The sequence below is a fragment of the Emys orbicularis genome, chromosome 25 (genome assembly GCF_028017835.1).
Source record: "Emys orbicularis isolate rEmyOrb1 chromosome 25, rEmyOrb1.hap1, whole genome shotgun sequence".
NCBI classification, from domain to species: domain Eukaryota; kingdom Metazoa; phylum Chordata; order Testudines; family Emydidae; genus Emys; species Emys orbicularis.
In genome coordinates, this window is record NC_088707.1 from 6896837 (window position 1) to 6918519 (window position 21683).

General features: G+C 44.4%; 1 protein-coding gene across 1 annotated transcript in view; it reads right to left on the reverse strand.

Annotated features, from left to right (window-relative positions):
- Positions 1–2795: 2795 nt before the first annotated feature.
- The window catches only part of FAM117A (family with sequence similarity 117 member A), a 30392-nt gene continuing 11504 nt past the window's right edge, over positions 2796–21683 (reverse strand). The window contains exons 2-8 of the mRNA XM_065422822.1: positions 15409–15575; positions 10946–11041; positions 10212–10316; positions 9680–9814; positions 6289–6514; positions 5747–5900; positions 2796–4629 (exon numbers count right to left, since the gene is read on the reverse strand). Of these exons, the coding sequence (XP_065278894.1) occupies positions 4287–4629; positions 5747–5900; positions 6289–6514; positions 9680–9814; positions 10212–10316; positions 10946–11041; positions 15409–15575 (1226 nt within the window). The 3' untranslated portion in view covers positions 2796–4286. The remainder of the gene's footprint in view (positions 4630–5746; positions 5901–6288; positions 6515–9679; positions 9815–10211; positions 10317–10945; positions 11042–15408; positions 15576–21683) is intronic.

Consider the following 21683-nt stretch of genomic DNA (forward strand, 5'->3'; position numbering starts at 1 on the left):
CATCTGCAAAACTCTATTTTTAAACACAGAGCCTGCAGATGAGAACAGCTTTGACTTCCCCACTAGGTCCACCTTAGTGGGAGTGCGGAAGTAACATTGCCTCTAGCTGACAGATACAGGGTTTGTACGCCAATTGTCAGTGTGGTCATGTTGTTTAAAGAGGCACAGGACTTCCCCAAATTTAGAAGCATCAGAAGTGGCTCCATGAAGTTGAATCCCAATAAAAAAAGCTTATATTTAAACATTGCTATCTGCAACCCAAACAGTGCAGCACTGTGCTACCATGCAAGAACCAGCAAGTCCCACTGACCTGGATATTAGCATGATTGAAGAGGATTGGGGCAATAAGAACAGGGGGAGGTATATTTATTAGAACTTAATTTTAACAGTGATACAGAAACTGCTTTGTGATTCTAGAACCCAACTCCATCCCTTAAATTTAAGACAGGGCTCGTAGCTACCAGACCCACCTCCCTAATATTAAAGAACATCATGGAGGAATACTGAAGGATCAACTATACTGGTGGGGTTCTGGAGAAGAAAAATATATGGAGGCAGTGAATGCTTTTTAAATGCTCGTAGTACCTGCCTATAATAGACAAGCCCCTCCCTAAACGATCTCTGCTAAATTTACCCATGTGATATTGCCAATTGTAAAAATGATCTTGTCCACTCAGTTCCAAAAGTCCAGCTTCTGGGACTAATTAGATTGTGAATAAAGAGCTCTTATGTAATTTAGTGTCTCCACATTGTCCATCGACTGCCAACAAAACCAGAAGTTCTTTAGGAGCAACTACAGGTTAGACAAGAGATGAAATACTGCTGAGGGAAGTGGGGGGTTGTATTTTTCCTCTGGTTATCCAAACTTGCTGTTACTTATCCAGGGAGAATGCGCTCGCACATACAGCTCCCTGTCATTCAGGATCTTAACCCAATTCAGTTAGGTTATCTTCTGCTTTCTGTGTGCACAAATCCAAACATTTCACCATCATCAACAGGACAACCCAGAGCCTTCAAAAAGCTTTGGGCATTTTTGTACAGAACTAGCACACCATGTATCATAATCTGTCTAGGTGGCTGTGGAGTTTATGGCTGAGGAGCATATTGCAGGAACCAGGCCAGCTCTAGCTAGAACTAAAGACAAGGCTCCATGGTTTTCAATGCTGGCGTCCCCTTTCTGTAGTCATTTATTCCTCACTGCTTCTGTCTCCTTTCAGTAGGGATTCTTTATTCAAATAATCCCAGCCTTGACTAGAATGCAGACTGGTGAAAGGAGTACTCCAGCAGGGCACTACTATCAAGTTTTAATTGCACACCGGAGGAGAGGGATGAAGTATGTCATTCAGTCTGCAGGCAGGGGGTGCAGAGACATGAATGCACTAGCAATTATAAGAAGCCTAGTGTTCCATCAGGAGGCCAGTTTTCCATCTTGCTTCCCTGAATCATACAGCTAGCTTGTAATCCATACAGCGCACATACTAGGACCCATGACATGTCTCAAACCACAGCACTGAGTGATAGAGGTTGCCATGCTCTGAACAGGCCCCACCAACTATTACCCATTCTATTTGGAGTTAAATGATGGATTTACAGATTAACAGCAAAGAAAGCTATTCCTGGGGCAGCACAGGTACAGGTGTGCTTCCTGGTGTCTAGTTGCTATTTCTCTTCTCCACACAGTTTGGCCTGGTTGACAACCTTTCCCCCAGAGTCTGCCGTATGGCAGGTGTGGGTCAGAGATTGTGGTGTTGGCAGAGCTGCAGATGGAGTGACTTGCAATGTCAGGAAGAGATTGCTTATAAACGTGAATTCGAACAATCAAAAATAAGTGTTTTTAAGGCTACTTGGCATGTTAGTTTAAAGACTCTTCCCCATCTCTCCCTGCCAAAAGCACTCAAACTGATGACTGAGGTTTCATCAGAAGGTGGCAACAGCTGAAGAGTTGGGAGCAGTTTGGAACTCTCCTTGGTAGCAGAGCGTTCCCCCACTGAAATACCAAATTCTGATTTAAGAACAGCTGGACAGAGGGACTCAAGGTTTCCAAAAAAAAAAAAAAAAATGCAGTACCTTGTTCACTGCACTTTCCTCTAATAAATCTGACACATGTTCTCCGAGCTGAGGCCTGCAGCTTTCCCCAGCTCACTGGGTAAATGGTTACCTGGCCTAGTGAGGTTCCTCTCACATTTTCAATAAGCCTTTGCTACCCCCAGCTGCAGAGCTCTCCCAGTGCAGCACTAAAATGCCATGACCAACTTCAGGGAGTTAAAGTGAAGGAGATTGTTTTGCAGCTCGTGCAGTAGGATGAAGCAGAGTTTATGTATGTAGGCGTTTTCCTCCAAGCTGGCTGCATTTCCTCTCCACAGCCTAATTTAGAAGCTGTATTCATACTGCTAAGATGAGCACACATCTTCAATACATTACAGAGAAGCAATTTGAACACTAGCTGCTATTTAGCATTACTGGCAAGAATTTAGAAAGTTAGTCCTAAGCCTAAAAACAGTACAAGGACCACCTGAGGTCTAGCACACTAGTGAGCCTCTTGCCTAGCATATGCTCTGCAGGGGAGCTCCAGCACGTCTAGCGGATAGTGGTAAATAGTATTGCACCAGCAATGGGCTGGCAAGCCCCCGTTCTAAGCTGAAGGTAACCTGTCAACAGATAGAAGCCATTGCAGCAGAAAATGCAGTCGATGCGGCTTATTTGTCATTTCAGTGTCTGTCGATTGAACTATGCAAAGATTCCAGTTTAGACTAAATACACTCAAACCCCAAAGAAAGAGAAAAGGAGCTTTGGATACCTGGAATAATAATAATAATTTTTTTTTTTTTACTGGCAACACCAAGATCTGCAAAAAACTCTGAACACAAGACAAGAAAAACTCCAAGGCTAACATTCCTCCTTTAAGCTTTGCAATACATACATAAAATACAAACTTCAAACAGCTGCAAAAATAGTGTCTTTGGAAGAAAATAGAGTTTCTACATCAGATACAAGAAAATAGGCTTCTTCAATACAACCCAGAGCCTTAGCAACAGAACACAAATCAAATACTTTCATTTTCAAGAGGCATTACAATCAGAATTCCCCATGTTATAGTTTCACCTTATAAGGCTTTGTGCTGGGATAAGCATCGCTAGGTCTAGCAAGATCTCAGACTCCAGCCCAGTTAGGATGATCTTATGTCTGTGCATAAAGTTTTTCTGCAGTGAGACAAAATGGTTCTGATCCCCAACTCCACCCCTGCACATGCAAACAATACCAGAACCAGTCAGGTTGTCTACAGCATTCGGTTGGAAAGCAGCATGTAACATCTCTACTAGCAGCAACCTTCCACAATTCCGTGGAAACCTTTTGTATGCTGCTCAGACTTAGATTTCCATCTTCTTCCCCTGAAAAAAGGCTGTGGGGGTCTGAGAGGCCCTCCGCTACCTACCAAGCCATGCAGACAGCTCCACAGCAGCACGTCTCTCCTTATTCATCCTCTGTCATGTAAGAAGCTTCCCAGAGTACAGGTCTTCTGCAAACAGAGGTCCCTGAAGGTGCACTGGCAGGTATCTGATCTGCATTCTCTATCTTTGTACTGCAAGGCATTCCAAGAGGCTCCTGAAAGCTCTAGGTGGCTATTTCAAAGGGTTCGGATATCCAGTAGTGGAACTGTCTACAGTTCACTTCCAAACCCCTCACGTCTTTCTCTTCTGTATTTTGGGTGTTCTAAGTGGCTCAAGCTGCCTTTGATAGAGTGCAGATTCATTGTCAAATTCTGCCCAATACATTCAGATAGCTGGAATCAGCTAAGCCAGGTTCTACCAGCTCTCCAGGAGGCAGCCAAGCTACTGGCCTCCCTCCCTCTGGGTGCAGGAAATCCATGTGATAACTGTGGGGATGAGAAGTGCTAGGAAACTCCCCTGTCCCCTGAATACCCGCAGCAAGGAATTTCATTTACAGAGCCAGGTAGCTTGAATTACAATGCTGCTCTCCAGCAGCAGTGTCCCAGCTGCTCTTTGACAGCAAAACAATCATACAGGAAAAAAATGACATTTCAACACAGGAGAGGAAAGTGCTTTAAGTACTGGGGGGCTCGAAGAAAGGAACCACTCCAGCAGCAAAGAGTCCGGTGGCACATTGTACTTAACAGTTTTCACCATCATTCTGGAGGAAACTTGCTGTGGTTTTCAATCCCAGGGCTGCCCATCTAACCCTCAAGTCCCAACTTCAAGGCACCACAGGCTGTTTAAGATGCACCGAAGAACCACAGATGCTTTGCTGTGCCGGGTCTCCCAAAGGCCTCAGACCACAAGAGAGCTATGAAAGAGGACACTCTCTTCTGTCTGGGTGCGCTTCCAGTGTTCAAAGTTCAGTGGAGGTGATTTAGAGACCTCACTAAAGCCATCTGCTGCAGAGTCTTTCCGCGACCCAAGGAATGGGCCTGGGGCAGTGGACTGGCAGGAGGTGAACGTGCCTGGTGGCACAGGGCTGGGGGTAGTAGGGAAGCTTCTGAACAGGAAGCCCATGTTTGGAAAGAGAGGCTTTACCAGACTGACCGGACAAAAGGCAGAGCCAGTTGGGTTGAAGTGGACTTTGTTCTTATCAGGACAGGAGGGCAGAAAATTCTGATCAGGGCTGGGGGATCTGGAGGAGGGAGAGAAACAAAAGGAAATGGGTTAGGAATGGAGCCCTCAGAGCGCATACAGCTGTTCAAGCAATTGCAGCTTTAATAGTATATGCTTGTTGTGGGGAGGGCATAGACTCCTACTGTCTTAACCCTTCACAAGCTGGCCACTTTCCAGGCAGGGAACAGTCTCTAGTTCTTTCAGAAACACAAAGGAAGCACTCGGCCAGCAACGAGTGAGGGCTACGAGCAGCTGGGCAGACCAAGACTCTAGGGACAGGTCTACACTATAAATGTACATCGGTATAACTGCACCACACGGGGTGTGAAAAATCCACACTCCTGACCAACGCAGTTATACTGACCTAACCCCTGGTGTACACAGCGCTACGTCAAAGGGGTCTGCCATTGACCGTTAATCCACCTCCACGAGAGGCAGTAGCTATGATGACAGGAGAAGCTCTCGGTGCAGTAGCATCTTCACTGAAGCACTACAGTGGTACAGCGTTTTAAGTGTAGACCTACTTGAGATGGAATGAGACCCAAGTCACCCTGACAATGGTAGGAACCCTCATTGGCCTCTTCTTGCTTGCCCTCCCTACAGTTCTCAGCTCAACCATTGAGCTGGAGACCAGTAGAAGGAAAACAGGCTGACCAGGAGCAAACCTCCAGGGAACTGTGGGTGGTTATGGGAGCAAACAAGCAGGCTGAGCAGGAAGGGTGGCCAATAGCACAGGTAAGGTCAACAGCTCCATCCTGCTGGGGGTTGGGGAAAGCAGAGTTGGTTTATTTGAGGGCCAAGCGGGCATGTTGGTTAGGTATGCAAAGTGCTTGTGTGTGTGGTGGGAAGGCAGGCACCACTAGTCATCTTCACAGAAGAGTCCTCCAGTGTGTCAGAAGCACTCTGGTTCGTTGCTTCTGCACCCAACAAGAGGGCAGCACATCTAATGTCTGTATACTTCCCAAGAGAAGCTGCTCCCCAATTCCAATCTGTTTTAGAGGTTTATTTCCTTGGAGTTGGGGCAAGGAGGGGGGAGGGACAGTTACGCAGTACAATGTAGGCAAGGGAAACTGCATAAGCGTTGGCACTATCTCATTTAAACTCTCCCTCAAGACATCATCCCTTCTCATACTTACAAAGCCTCTTCAAAGGCCCGGACTTTTTCACATCCCTCAGGAGGCTCCCGTTTAAACATGTAGCTGTGGTTAGGTCGAGGAGATGAGGCAAAGGCCAGGACTGGAGAGGAGCTACCATCCTCTAGCAGGGAAGGAAGACTTTTTTGAGAAGATTCTAGAAGAATTCAACAGAACCCTTTTAAATCAACACAGGATAAGCTCCCTGAGATCACAGTAGTGTCCTAAAAAGTCCTGGCACCAGAACTGCATTCAGTTACCAACTTGTATCCTCAGTCAGCCTGGTGTTGAGAATTCCCAAGTGACTGAGGAAAAAAAAACCCTGCACATAAGAGTCCTTGCAACTCCAATTTGTTCCAGCACCTACTCAAAGACACCCCACCCCACTCTCCCCATCTCCTATTTAACTTCTGGGCTCCCACACTGGAGGTGGAGAGAGCTGGGTTGCTACACTAAAGGGTTAATGCGTTCACACCACCTTTCACATTCCCATATCTCCCTATGCTGGGAGAAGGCCATTGCTGAGCCTAGCTACTGCCATTTACCTTTCTCCTTGGGGTCAGGCAGTGGCTCCTCCAGGGCAGAAGAAAGCTCCTCTGTAGCTGCTCTTGCAGGGGTGTGTGGAGAAGATCGGAGAGGCACAGAAGGGGATGGGGAAAGAGAAAGGCTGCTGCAGCTGCTACTGCTGGGTTCCAGAGTCAGCAGCAAAAGATCCTCAGAGCCTCTCTGGGGAGGGGCTGGTGCCCTGTGGCCATCTGGAACATCCAGAATCTAGAGGGAGGAAAGCTTAATGAACAGAAACCCCCAACCTCAGCCCCCTTTCACACAGGCAGGCAGAACTTACAAGTAGCATTTAGATCTCAGTGGACTGAAGCAATCCTACTGCTCCAGACCATGCACTTTGGGATTTATACAGGCAGGGGCAGATCATATACCCACCCAGAACACATGGAGGTGCTGAATTAGAGAGTCATTTCTCTACTAGCCTTCAGACAAATTCCCTCTCCCTGCCAGTTTAATGCCACACCCCCTTAGGCAAGGATTCAATATTTATGCTGCAGCAATGTCCAGATACTTTAGTCAGGCTGAGGGCCTTGCTGGACACAGACAGAGCCTGGCCCAATACAAAGACAACCCTTGCTCTGAAGAGTTTATGTAATCTTAGACAAGCAACATACAAATGGGGAGGAACAGGCAACTATGCAGAACTGGTATAGGCACAATCCTTTAGATTAAAAGCTCTCTGTGTAGGGACTCTTCTACATATGCACAAGGAGGCCCTGATTCGGACTGAGATCTTGGGACACTACCATAATTTAATATGCTTTTTAAAATGAGGGTGCATATTCTCAACACTGTAGTTAACTGGCTGATTTCTTAAGTGTCACAGCGGCAGTGGGTTTGAAGAGGGATGTGGAGCAGAGGGGCAGCCTTATGGCTCAGCTCTGGGATGGAGTTCCATACCCAAAGGGCCCAAGTAAGAAGGTGGAGAGCTGACAAATGAGCAGATAATCATAACATCCATTGGCAAAGCAATTGTAAGAGTTTCAGAACTTCCTTGGTTGCTTCCTATAGTTTTAATGACAAACACAAACCCACGAACAAGTGGTTAGGGCAGTGGTTTGGGACTCAAAAGACCTTGGTTCAGTTCCCTGCTCGGCCACAGACTCACCATGTGAAAGTCACTTAGAGTTGGATTTTAAGGTACTTAGGCACCTAACTCCAACTGAAACCAATCGGAGTTAGGTGCCTAAATCTTTAAAAATCTACAATTACAAAATGATAGATTTCATGATCCCCAGGAAAGGATAGGAGTGTGAGCAGCAGAATAAACAATGGGCTTGTTAAAAAAAAGGGCAGACAAACTGAGGAAACTTTTAGGTAAAGTCCCATGGGAAGAAAATGAAGGGAGAAAGGAGTTCAGTAGAGTTGGCATTTTCACAAGGAGACAGTATTAGAGGCACAACTGCAAACTATCCTGATGCAAAGGAAAGACAGGGAGAATAGCAAGAGGCCAATATGGCTCTGTCAGGAGCTGTTTACCTGAAAATCAAGCAGGAATCCTACATAAAGTGGAAACATGGAGAAATTGCTGAGGAGTATGAAAGAATAGCACAAGTATGTTTGGGCAAAATCAGAAAAAGCTAAACACAAAATGAGTTACACCTACCAAAGGACACAAAAGGCAACAAGAAGAGGTTCTTTAAATACATTAGGAGCAAGAGAAAGATGAAGGGAAGCGCAAGTCCTCTACTTAGCAGGGAAAGCGCTATTAACTGATGGTATTAAGAAGGCTGAGATGTTTACGGCCTGTTTTGCTTCAGTCTTCACTAAAAAGGTGGCCAGATACTCAACACAATTAACAACAAGGGGGAAAGAACAAGTCAAGATAGAGAATGAATGAACATGTTAAAGAATGTTTAGATAATGTATTCATATCAATGAATCCTGGCGAAATTCATCCTAGGGTACATAAGGAACTAGCTGAAGCAATCTCAGAACCATTAGCAATTATCTTTGAGAACTCATGGAAGAAACAGGTGAGGTCCCAGATGGCAGGAGAAGGGCAAATACAGTACCTATCTTTAAAAAGGGGACCAAAGAGGACTCAGAATTAGAGCCGTGTGCCTAACTTCGATACCTGAAAAGACACTGAAACAAATTATTAAACAATCAGTTTGTGAGCACCTAGAGGATAATAAGGTTATAAAGAATAGCCAGCATGGCTTTGTCAAGCACAAATCATGCCAAACCAACCTAAATTCCCTTCTTTGACAGGGTTACTGGCCCAGTGGATAGGGGAGAAGCTGTAGACATGATGTATCTTAATTTTAGTTGATACAGTCCCAAGTGACTCTCTCATAAGCGAACTAGGGAAATGTGCTCTAGATGAGCTTACTAAAAGATGGTGCACAACTGATTGAAAGACCATACTCAAAAAGAGTAGTTAATGGTTTGCAGTCAAACTGGAAGGGCATATCTAATGAGGTCCCACAGGGGTCAGTCATGCATCTGGTACTAAATATTTTCATTAATGACTTGGATAATAAAGTGAAGAGTATGCTTACAAAATCTGCAGGTGACAAACTTGGAAGAGTTGCAAACACTTTGGAGGACAGGCTTAGAATTCAAAATCACCTTGACAAAGTGGAGAACTGGTCTGAATTTAACAAGATGAAATTCAACAAAGGTAAATGCAAAATACCTCACTTAGGAAGGAAAAATCAAGTGCACAACTACAAAATAGGGACTTACGGGCTAGGTGGTAGTAATGCTAAAAACCTGTGGGGGCATGTGTGGTTACAGTGAATCAAACTGAATACGAGTCAATGTGACAGTTGCAAAAAAGGCTAATATTCTGGGGTGTATTAACAGGAGTGTCATATATAAGAGGTAATTGTCCTGCTCAGCACTGGTGAGGCCTCAGCTGGAGTACCGTGTCCAATTCCGGGCACCGCACTTTAGGAAAGATGTGGACAAATTGGAGCGAGTCCAGAGGAGAGCAACAGAAATGAGAAAAGGTTTAGAAAACCTGATCTATTAGGAAAAGTTAAAAACCTGGGCTTGTTTAGTATTGAGAAAAGATGATGGGGGACCTGATAAATCTTCAAAAATGTTAACGGCTGTTATAAAGAAGACTGATCCATTGTTCTCTATGTCCACTGAATACAGAACAAGTAGTAAATGGGCTTAATCTCCAGCAAGGGAGACTTAGGTTAGATATTAGGAAAAACTTTCTAACTATATGGGTAATTAAGCTCTGGAATAGGCTTCCAAAGAGGCTGTGGAATCTCCATTGTTGGAGGCTTGGACAAACCCCTGTCAGGGATGGTCTAGGTTTACTCGGTGCTGCCTTAGTACAGGGGACTGCACTTTATGACTTCGAGGTCCCTTCCAGCCTGATACTTATGATTCTACCCCGAACGGACAACTCACCCTGAGAAGCTCCTCATCTCCTTGTTCCTTCACAAACACCTCCTCCAGCTCCTGGTTTAGTCCTTCCAGGCTCCTATGTAAGCAGGGGCTGAGCCTCAAAACAGGAGATGCAGGAGGGAGTCCAGGAGGTGAGTCCTGTGACAACACAGAGTCAGACTGAGGCATAGGGGTCCACTGCACCCACACAAACTCATACAGATCTCCCAGCACAGCTGTGTCTATCCCACAGCTCTGAATTTTCAGCCAGGATGTTCTAGGAAGCCAGTTGATTGGGGAAAGCCTTGATAGGAGAGTGTGTATATTAAACCCATTGACTGCAGTCCAAAGCCTTCAGGGATACGTGGGGAAGGTTTGGGTGTTTTTATTTAAAAAAAAAAAACCCACCACCACACTGGATATTAGAATTTAAACAAAACTGAGAACCACTTGGAAACTGGATTTGTAATCCGGCAGCAGAACTGGACTGTGCTCCCCAGGCTCATTAGGGTACACTGCAAAACAGATTGGGAAGGAGGGGAACCATGAAACGTACCCTGACTGATCCAAGGACAGCGTGATCCCCCTGGAGTGGGGAGCTCCGGTCCTTCTCTTTGCCACTTAGCTTAGTTCGCTGGAGCTGCTGCTTCAGTTTAGCAATCTAGCAAACAAATTCAGCGTATATTGAACTGGACAAGAAAACAGGGCTCACAACCAAAATTCACCATCCCCTCCCCAATGTTCCCCCCTACAAGACTGAGGGACACATTCAGTCAAGCTAGAACAAACCTTGGACATTTCTCAGAGGGTGGGGAGGAAGTTATTCCAAAGGTTTAATAGTGAACTCCCCCATTTTAGAAGGGTGTAGACAGCTTTCCCTTTCCAGGGGTCCAGGAATATTAGTCTTCCATTTACAGCATCAGCTCTGAACCACGACTCAATGGAGCTCACCCCAAGGGTTGGTGTTATGGGCATGGCCCCTCTGCAAGTGATGCACTGAGCTATAGTCAAACTCCTTACAATGGAAGCTAGCTAGAGGAGGGACTTGCAGTTTATCAAATAAAGGGTGGGTGAGGTCGGAAGAGCATGCTGACCTGCCGTGTAAGATTTATGGACACAATAAGAATATTTGCTTAGGCCATGCAGCCCTCAAACTAAGGGCTAATGAGTGCACATGGGAGTTTAATATCTCAGCTTCAGTTATACCCGCTTTCCCCACTTTATGGACAAAGTATGGTCCATAATGATAAGGTTTATTGGTTGCTAAGTTGTAGAAGGGGATCTGTTTACCTCTCTGCGGTGATCCGTGCTACTCCAAGATGCGGAACGCTTATGAGTACTGGCAGTGGCCTTCCCGACTTCCACTTCGTGCCAGGACGTTGGAGTCTGAAGGGAAGAGAGATTATTTAGGACTGCACCCACCAAATTTACTGTCTTCTAGGCAGGGGATAAGGCCTCCTAGGAAGAAAAGTGAACAAGTACTGTGCATCCACACATATTCCAGTCTTTCCTTCAGCTCTGGATTAACAGTTTTGGGTTTCAGTACTATGCATAGTAAAACAGATCAGAAAATAGTTGAATGTTAATACTCTGAGATCAAGCAATGTTTGTTTGAACTCGTGGTTCTTTGACTCTACCTCTTCCTGCACTGGGATAGGCAAGGAGAGAACCACTCAAGCCACTGGCTTTTTTGACAGGTGCTCAGATATCAGTGATGATAATACTGCTATGCATAGCCAGAGGAAAAAACAGGCATGTACAAACGACATCTCCTGCCTCCCACATGTACCCAGTCAGATCTGGTGACGGGAGTGATGTACGTATTTTCCTTTTCACTCATGTTAGCCTAGCAGAGTCAGCACAGCTCAGAGCAAATTGTTACGTTCTGACTGCTAGGCCAGATTTTTCTTCCCCATTACACCTGTCCAGCCTTGAGTGGAAGTTCATACGTGTAACCAAAAGCAGAAGTTGGCTACCAGAGTCTTGTATTGGTTCTAATGCATGAGTGATGCCAGAATCTGGCTTGATTCAGATCCCATTTGAGTCTGCCAGACTGACAGTAAACTGAGCAAATTTGAACTTGTTGGGGAAACAACCTCAGCACTATTTTACAGAACTGTTTTTCAAGAGACAACTATATTTCAATCAAAAGAAACGGTTTGCAAATCTCCAGCTAGGTGAAGCATGTGAATTTCCTTGCACTGGACAGTGAACTTAAGTTCCCAATATCTCATCCATGAAATCAGAAAGGAGTCCCAAGGTACCTCACTTTCAAATATGTCAGCGGTCATTTTCCCCACCACCACATTTAAACTCATCGCAAACCACTCATCCCAAGTCATTCCCCTCCCTGCCATTTCTGTGGGAGGGATTGATGTTAATTTCCTCCTCAGCCCTCACTGGACAAGCTGCCAGAAGGTGCAAAGGCCTGAGAACAGTTTCTCTCCAAGCAACTCAACTGACCTCCCTGGAGAGGTCATTGCAAAAACAGCAGCTGTTTAAAACAGCCCTGTTGAGTCACTAAGGCTGCAGAATCCTCTCTACAGAAAGTTGCTTAAAAGGTTACAGTCCAAGCCAGAGGGACAAGACAAGCTATCCAGAAAGGTACACCGTTTCCTCTGACAGATTAAGCTTTATAACTGAATACAGCTGATTTACAGGTAGTGCTCCAACTTTCACTGAATAGGAGAGGCTGAGCTGGACTCCTTAGGACCCATACCATTGGCAGTTTAGCATGCTGCTTTTCCACCAACAAGCTTGTGATTTTACCCAGGGGTTCCTCTTTGGGATTGCAGCAGCACCACTGTTGCCTGATGTGGCATGCAGACAGGAAGGGTAGTCACTAGACCAAAAACTTAAGTGAAGTCCTCTTATGCTGGCAGATTGGATCCAGTTGCCACTTCAAATAAGCAAAGAATTCTGTTCCTTGCAACACCTGAAATTTGTTGCTACTTAGTGGTTTCCATGAAACAAACTAGTGTCTGCCAGATCAAAGACTGAATGGGAATGGGGCTGACCCAACCCCACATTCGCCAATATGGTCAGAGCAGCAGGGACATTGATGGGGATGCTTGGACTGCAGTTTCCAGGGCTGCTACTGCTCTGGGGTTAAAGTAATTCAGCCTCTTAAAACACTGGACACTTCATGTACTTATGAACCAATGCTAAGAAGGATATTCAAGACCATTTATTCCAAGTTGTTTGTAAAATGCTATTGGACCCTCAGAGTAGGTGTGGGGGTGTTATACTCCAAAGCAGCATTTGGTCCCTCACCACCTTAGTGGGCTCCAGATATCTACATTGGGCTCTGCACTCCAAGGGCTAGAGAACCTTAACACCAAAGCACTTAGCACTGCTTAAAGGCTCACATCAGAAGAACAGGGCCGAAAAAGGAAGAAAGAACCCTGCAGGAGTGGGAACGCCTGAAGACTGAGCATGCATGTGCCTCCTATCTCTCTAGGGCCAAGTCTGTCAGCAGAGAAGGAAATTACAGAACCTGTTGTACTAACTGTGGCAAAAACCACTTCCCCTCAGAGTGAGAAGGGACAAAATGCTTTGTGCAGCAAGAAAGATGAAACCACAAGCTCCAATCATGTATATTGCTGCCATCCTCGCCCCCACACTCAGCACCTGCATCTCACTTCACCACCTTAAGCTAGCAGATCTACAGAGTTTTGCAAAACAGCTGATCAGGAGCTATTTAAAGAAAGGTGTAAACATGCACTGGCCACCAGAAGTTCCAGGGAGTCAGCTTCATTGTGCCTGAAGACACTGAAAAATTCAGTCTGGTAAATTGCAGAACAGCACCACAGATTATCCTGCAGCTCAGTAAAAGTTAGAATGGGACGACAGGTGGAAGAACATGATATGGATAACGCACAGGACTGGCAGTTACAAAGCTTGGACTCTATTCTAAGCTCTGCCACAAGTTTAGTGTGTGACCTAGGCAAGTCACAACCTAGGTGTCTCGGTTTCCAGGGATGGCATGGTATTTACCAGAGGTGTTTTTTAGCAGGTAAAATCGTGTTTACCACTCTAGGAAAAACTAGTTAGTCCCTGTTTAAGGCATTTTCTATTTTAAAAACGGATTTGTTACTGCACACCGCATTACACTTCGTTTTAGTTATCTGTTCAAATTGTGGCTACGTAGGGCAGTAGATTACTTTAGAGCTGTACAAAAGAAAAGTAAATTGCAGTGGGCATATTACTAATGTATGTAATTATAATACTGAACAATGGAATGTCTATACATTTTGGTTCAATATTTTCTCAAGGAAGTTCCACCTGCTCGTGACTCATTTCAGTTTTCAATATTGTATAAACAAAAGTTGAAAACGTTCGATTATATGAAAGCAATAATGCAGAGTTGTAGGCTTGAAGTATTAAGCAATCAGGTGGCCAGAAGTGCAGCCTAGCAGTCCAGGTCCATTCAGCCATGCCACATTCTGTATCAGACAACCAACTCTTATGCACTGGACACTGAGCCTATTCCTTTTGCAGTTTTGAATGGATGTATCCCAGATTTGAAAAGATTCATTCTATGCTTGCTGATCTTGCTGGATACTGATGCAATTATTTTTCCCAGTTTAAATCAGGCGTGAGCCAGGATTTTACCAGCGCCCTGGCCTAATTTAGTTTTCCCCCCCAGGAAATTGCTATAACCCTGTCAGTTTCCCCATCAATAAACTAGTGGTGATAATTACTTGTTTCACAGGTGTGCTGGGAGGTGTCATTTCAAAGAGCTTTCAGACAGTCAGATGGAAGGTACTGTTACCTCATTGGCATAACTTGCTTAAGGGACCACACCAGTTAAATCCACATGGGAAGTAGGGGTCAAATGAACATATCAGCATTTAACATACTGTGGAGAAGAGGGCCCGGAAAGCAGGTCAAATGCCTAAAAAAAGTAACCTTTTAGTTGCAGATCCTAAAACACTAGGGTTAAATTTCCTTTCTGGTGCCGATATGCTTTAAGAGACCTTCTCCCTCATCTCCTACCCCCAAAGGTACAAGGCGAAAGAATTCCTCCCCTTTCTGTTCAGAATGCCCTCCAACTCCTGAACTGCTTGTTGCAGCAGACACAACAACAGGCGAGAATACATTTAAACAGGACAATGGAACTTGGAAACCAATTGAGAATTTCCTGCAAACAGCCCAGTAAGTAATAAATTGCTGGAGAATGAACATTCCCATTAACAGACAGCTTTAATGTGCTAAATAAATGGCTAGTTAAGTGAACGGATGCTTTTATCCTTCTAAATTCTTCCACCTCTCCACGTGCAGAACCAGTATCTGTTGCCATACAGTAATATTTACGGGTTGCTAAGAGTTTCTCAAAGTCTGGAGCCTTTCCACTATACAGCAGAGTGCTGTGTGGCTCGCACTGAGCAAGTCCTCTGTGGGAGCACCCTTGACTTCTTGCTGTGGCACAGAGCCCATGAGTATTATATAAGGATTTGGCCCAGAGCTGCAAGCCACCAAAAAGAACAAACAAAAAACAACCCCATCACCGAGCCAGTATTGAAGCAAAGCGCCAGAGGCCATCTGCCTCCAAACAAGGACAAGAGAATTCTAACTCCACACCAAACCAGAGTGAAGTGAGGCTAAGTAGTAAGAGGGGAAGGTCTTCCTAGAAAGTTGCAGCGGAACAGACAAAAGCTTGATGCCTTCTTTAGCAATCAGTTTATGCAGCCCCAGTTCAGCATTCTGTAACCCTGCCGCTACCTCAGACCTTGCAAAGGTACCTTCCATACCTGGGTAGCTTTGTCATTCATGCACGAAGCAAAAGCTCCATCAGCATCCCGTGGCCACTGTCCTAGGAGGTACGATCCAAGGATGGTATCTAGCGAAGAGGTGCGCCTCACTCTGGGTGCTCTGGTCCGGCATGTCTTTTCAACAGCAGTAGCACATGGAACACTAGCTAGAAGGAAAAAGCAGAAAAAAAATAAGTCTCTGCCCATAACTAACACTTAGTGCTTTAGAGGTCTTCCATTTGATACAGTGCAACCAAGTGAAAACCCATTTCAGGGATGATTACGAGAGCAACCAGAATGCACAGATAGGGATAGAGAAATTAGTTCAGTTACTGGAAGCAACAAGAGAAGTCCTATTATTCCTAATTAATCCACTGCACTCATGCCATTATAGTAGCAAAAGCTTGTAATGCCCTCACTTGCCATCTCCCAGCCTGAATCTAGACCACAATGAAAGTCCTGTTACTCATCATCAACTGTCAGAAGTCACCATGGTCATTGGCTAGCTGGGTCAGGGAAGGGAAATCTGCCTAAATGCCCCCACTAGAGAGATCTATGTTAATGTTTATCAAAGTAAGATTCTTTTCCTAGTGCAGGAACTTTTATTTCAGTGCTGAAGTAGCTGCTTGAAACTGTTGATTAGAAATTCCAATCAAACTTAAGAATTCAATGTAGTCACAGCTCAATGGCATACTGAAATACTTGACACATATACAATATTTTTGCATTAATGCTGTACTGTGCAAACATCTATTAAGCCTGCATAGCAATGTTGTCTAGTGGCCAAAGTACACTACTGAGTCGGAAAACCTGGCTTCTAATCTAAGATAATGACACTGCATGCAAGCTGGAGCCTGTGTGCCTCAGTTTCCCTATCTGTAAAAAAAGGAGATATTTACTTGAGGCACTTTAGGATCCTCCAATGAACGGTGCTTTGTAAGCGCTAAGGGAGGTTAGTAAATACATATCCCCATTTTACAGAGCAAATATGAAGCAGAGGGCGTAAGTGACTTGGTCAGTGTCACAGCCAGAACTAAAATTCAGAAGAGTCCTGGCTCTCGGTTTCATGCTCAGTCCACTGGACAACTATATTGCCTATTTGGAGAGCAATATTTTCACAACTGCAGCTTTATGACGAACAGAAAAGCTTCTGTAAACACCACCAGTGTAAGTTCCCATGTCAGTAACTGTGTGCACAGACGTGCTTCCATTTCATGCCAACAGCTAAGAGTACAGAATGCCAAACTTCTCTCTTGGCAGGCACATTGAAAGAGGGGAGATGTTACATACTACCTCACCCCCCAGCATATTACATTCCTAGCCAGCTCTAAAGTAGGTGTGCACTCCTTGTGTGGCCTGACAATACACAGTGTAGTCCCTTTCTCCCTGGAACTGCAGTGCAGTGACAGAACAGCAGGGTTTTTTTTTTATTTTTTTTTATTACTGATGAAGTCAAATGAGCATTTTCTATTCTATAAAGGAACATGCAAGCTCAAGTCAACACTAGGGGGTTGTTTGCATTTAGTTTGATTGAACATGTAAATTAATATGCAAATTAGAATCAGCACATTGGCCTCTTGGCAAAGAGTCAATGAGGTCTTGGACAGCCCTGGTTCAGGTGTTTTATATATGAACCCCCCAGATTCAGAGCACAGTGGGTGACAAATAATTTAGCACTTTGGTTTTAAAGTGTAAATTAAGCCTGTATTCTAGTATTAATATTTCTATTAATTTCTAATAATAATTCTAGTAACCAAATGATTCAATATACAAAGGCTTTCAGTCCTTGCCACATGGCATCCTACGTGCTCAGAAATGGCTGCCATCTGTTTACTAACCTTTGTGCTTCTGGTGAGATTCCCTCTCAACTTAATCTGTCGTCTAAAAATGACTTAAGTAATGGAAATTGAGTTCCAGGTGAGGAGGAATGGAAACAAAAAGCAACTTGCCATAGGGGCCTGTGGTAGGGCTGGAAAAGATTATTTAATATTTGTACTGCAATAGGACCTAGAAGCTCTCAAATGGGATTGTGGACAGCCCTGTAGAAATATGAAGAGATGGTCCCTGCCTCAAACAACTCTCAGCCTGAGAAAAACCACCACCCTAATTCTAGTTTAAAAACCTGCTCAAGTGTTAGCAGTTCCTTTCAGTTAGTCACTGCCCCACAGGCTGCATCACTTGCATCTCAATTATATATGGCATCAGCTGTCTCCTCCAATCATGCGGGTCCTCAAGAATCGGTTTCTGGCAGAAGAGGAGTTAAACATTCTCCCATAATTGGACAACCTCCTGCCCCCATCTCCAACACCCCAGAGTCCACTATATCCCAGAGATCCCAGCACAGGTGCTGACTTTCCAATGTGCCGGCGAGTGCTTGACCCCCCACTCCCACTCTGCCCCAGGCCCTGCCCCACCTCTTCCCGCCCCCTCCCCTGAGCACACGGCATCCTCGTTCTTCCCCCTAGAGCCTCCTGTACACTGCGAAACAGCTGATCATGGCGGGTGGGAAACGTGGGGAGGGAGGGGCAGAGCTGATATGGGAGGCTTTTTCCCACATGGGTGCTCCAGTCCCAGAGCACCCACGGAGTCAACACCTATGGATCTCAAACTCCCTTTACACCACCACTGAAGGTCCTCTGTGTTGCTATAGCCATCACCTGCTGATACCTGAGGACTGATGCCTTTCCATTTGCAAACACAATTGGATTGTGGGGATGGTCTGGCAAATATCAGCTCCTCTCCATTCTAAACTGACTTCTACAGCATACATGAGAAATGAGTGTGGGCATGAACACAGTCTCTTAAGACAGCTATGCCTGTTGCACAGATTAAAATCCTGAGGAGGGAATGCCTACTTGCAATATGTGAGTGGCCATACCGCGATTCCTTCTCTCCTGCCACTACAGGAGGTCAATTCTGCAAGTGGACAGCGTTGTTCCCTTAAAGGCAGTAGCAATCTAAGATGGGGGAAAGGTGTGGGTGTGGAGGAAGTCAGATGGCAGGGCTTGTGTTGGATGAGGGGTACCCCCACCCCTCCAGTCAAAGTGAATAGGCCTAAAAAAAGCACTGGAGACAGTAAAACAATGTTTCCAACGTGACAAAGAGGGTGCATGAGAGAAGTCGAGACAGGGTGGAGTGTCCTGTTTACAGCAGTTCTATTATCATCCTACTGCACTAAGTCCAAACAGCCCTGCCACCTGGCTGTAGGCTCTGGATTTGGTCCAAAGCTAACTACACAGCTGACAAGAGTCAAGTTTGAGGGCTTTCGATTTTCATGCGACAGCAAAGCCACTCAAGATAACAGAACCGTCGCTATATCTCAGAGACCCACTTGGTTGTCTCTCACTGCTGCACTGACAACTTTTGCATAGTCCTTTTTACTCACTCAGGTCAAGTGTGACCTGATCATTAAGGTGGGTGCCTTTTCAGTTCATTTTTTATACTAGAACTCTGGACTCTATCCCTATCACATTAGCATTGGGCTCTCAGCAAATATAGCTTTCTAGGGAGTTGTAGGAAGAAAAAGTAAGTGCCCATCTCATCTTTCTCATCTGCAGAAGGACATATCAGACCCCTGGACAAAATTAAAAATCATTAAAGGGACATCAACACATTTCTAGCTGGAAATTTTGTACCCAATATAGTTACAGGCAACACCTAAGATACAAACAGAAGTTAGCAAAAATATTTCCAGTAGTTTTGCATTTGTATATATTTATTTCACAAAACCCCTTATAGTTTCTCCCTTGCTGAGCTAATCCTTATCAAACGGGAAGCAGAAAAATGTTTTAAAAAGTTCAAGGACATGCAGTTTAATCAGACACTGAAGTCTTTTGAAACGTGTCAACTCTTAAGATTAACTGTGTCCCTTTAAGGGTCTAACAAACTGACAGAGCTTAGATAAAAGTCAAAGTTAAGGCTGAACTGATGCTAAACTTATCTCATTGTGCCTGGCTGTTACAGGTATCATATAGTGGAGAAATTTTACTTGTGTGCTGTGATATGTGGGCACATCAAGGAGTTTGTTACAATTCTGAGCTCATTAGCTCAAGCAAATAATCTAAACATTTAATGCAAGAGGTCTACTTTTTTAGAGGTTCTCATGAAAATGAGAATCCAGTAGAGATACAGCCAAAGCCACTCCCATTCATGTGAGGATTACTAGGGTCAATAACTGATTTATACAGTGCCTTCCAGCCAAGTATTCCAAAGCATGCAACAAGCTTTACAAGCTACAAATGAACAGTTCACTACACTTGGGCAGAAATTTCCAAAGCATACCGTAAATACTTTATATCCAGCTGAAACTACAGGAGGAATTTTAGGCAGATAAAATTCCAGTGGGGTGCTTGCGTTCTATCATAGTTCTCACAAACTACAACAGGTACTTTGATTTCAAGTCATCTAAAAGACCTCCTACAGCACAGTGAAACCTAACATCAAGGTAGGCCATTGGCTGAGTGTCTAAAAAGTGTGGCCCCCCCTCCCCCGAATTAGCAGTAACAGTTTCTCCATCTAGATCAGGGAGTTCTCAAACTGGGGGTTGGGACCCCTCAGGGGGTTGCAAGATTACTACATGGGGGGTCATGAGCTATCAGCCTCCACCCCAAACCCCGCTTTGCCTCCTGCATTTATAATGATGTTAAACATATTAAAAAGTGTTTTTAATTTATGGAGGGGGGGGGTCGCACTCAGAGGTTTGCTATGTGAAAGGGGTCACCAGTACAAAAGTTTGAGGACCACTGATCTAGATGTTCTTTGGTGATCTCCTATCTAAGGGGTCATGTCAACACTGGAAAGCTGTACTGCTTTAACTAGACTGGCATACACCTTTTCAACTAGATGGGAAGGGGAATAAGTAACACTGGTATAAGCCACATTTTTATCAGTGTAACTGACGACACCAGGGGTTGTACCAATAACTATATTTGTTAAAAAAAAATCAGACCCCTAATCTACATAGTTACACCACTACACAAACTGTACGAACTAGGCCTTATTAACAGCTCAGCTACTAATCTGACAGGATCCAAATTCAAGACATTATGGGTACACTCGATAAATCTGCAGGGATTTCTCTCAAGGAAAAGAGTCTACATGGAGTTTTGTTTTCTGTTGTACCTACTTATATTTTAGTATAAGACACATGGAGGGCTATAGTCTAATGGACCACATTTTAGAGAAAACTCAGGAGTCCACAAACCACATTCAGGGAGACACTTCATCTGACATCACTTTAATTGAAGGCATCAGGCCTCCAAATACCAACAGATATTTGCTACCTTAGTCTTACAGAATGTCAAGATGTGCCAGAAAAGCACTATCTAGATGTTTCCAGTGCAATGATCAGCAGTGAAAGCATTAATACTGACACAGGTGATCAGTGTTACATCATGGAGTTATTTCAATATCTTGGCAGACTCAGGACAATAGTACATCATAGTTAAATTGATAGAGGTCTGTGTCACTAACAAGGCTAGAACATTTAATAGCAGTGATCAGAGTCTATAGATTTATTCTCAATTTTCATTTTAAATTTGGCATTTATATTTTGCAGACTGGGCAGGTGCAAGAAAGATTTGTTACTACATTTCAAGTTACACTGCAGCGCTGGCAAATTGCAGCATCCATCAGTCCTACTAGCATCATCTATCATCAGAACAAAGACTAAACCAAACTTTTATTATTTCCCAGATGTGGCTCTTGGCTATCACTTCCAGAATATGAAGGACAAATCTATAAGAAGCTACTCTCTCCCTTAATGCCTCTCAATAAGAATATTCCATATGCTGCTAAACCGCAATATATCATTAGGTGCTCCCTCCTCTTCAAACTGCTGCCAGAGCACACCGTGATGACATCGAGAGCAATTTAGGTTTGAGAGCAATTTAGTATTATGCAATATATAGGTCTTTATCTAGGAGTTCTGCAAAGCAGTGCATCGGTAACTTCACTTGTCAGTTATGATGAAGTTTAAAATCCTTGATCAATACTCCTGTGCTTAGCACACAGCAAACTCTACAGAGAGGCCTAAGATTTTAGTCTGAAGAAATTAACAGGAATTTAGGGCATAGTCAGGAGCCAATGGTCAAGACTGGGATCAAGGTGAGATGTGGAAGTTGGTAGGGTTCAGGATTAAAGCTCACATGGATGTCACAGAAAAGATAGAGCTGTCTCTATGGAAGATGACAATAGACGGGCCTTCTGAAGTGGAAGGGACAAAGGGCAGAGCTAAAGCCTGTACCAGAAACGAAAGGAGCATTTGTAAGTGCCCC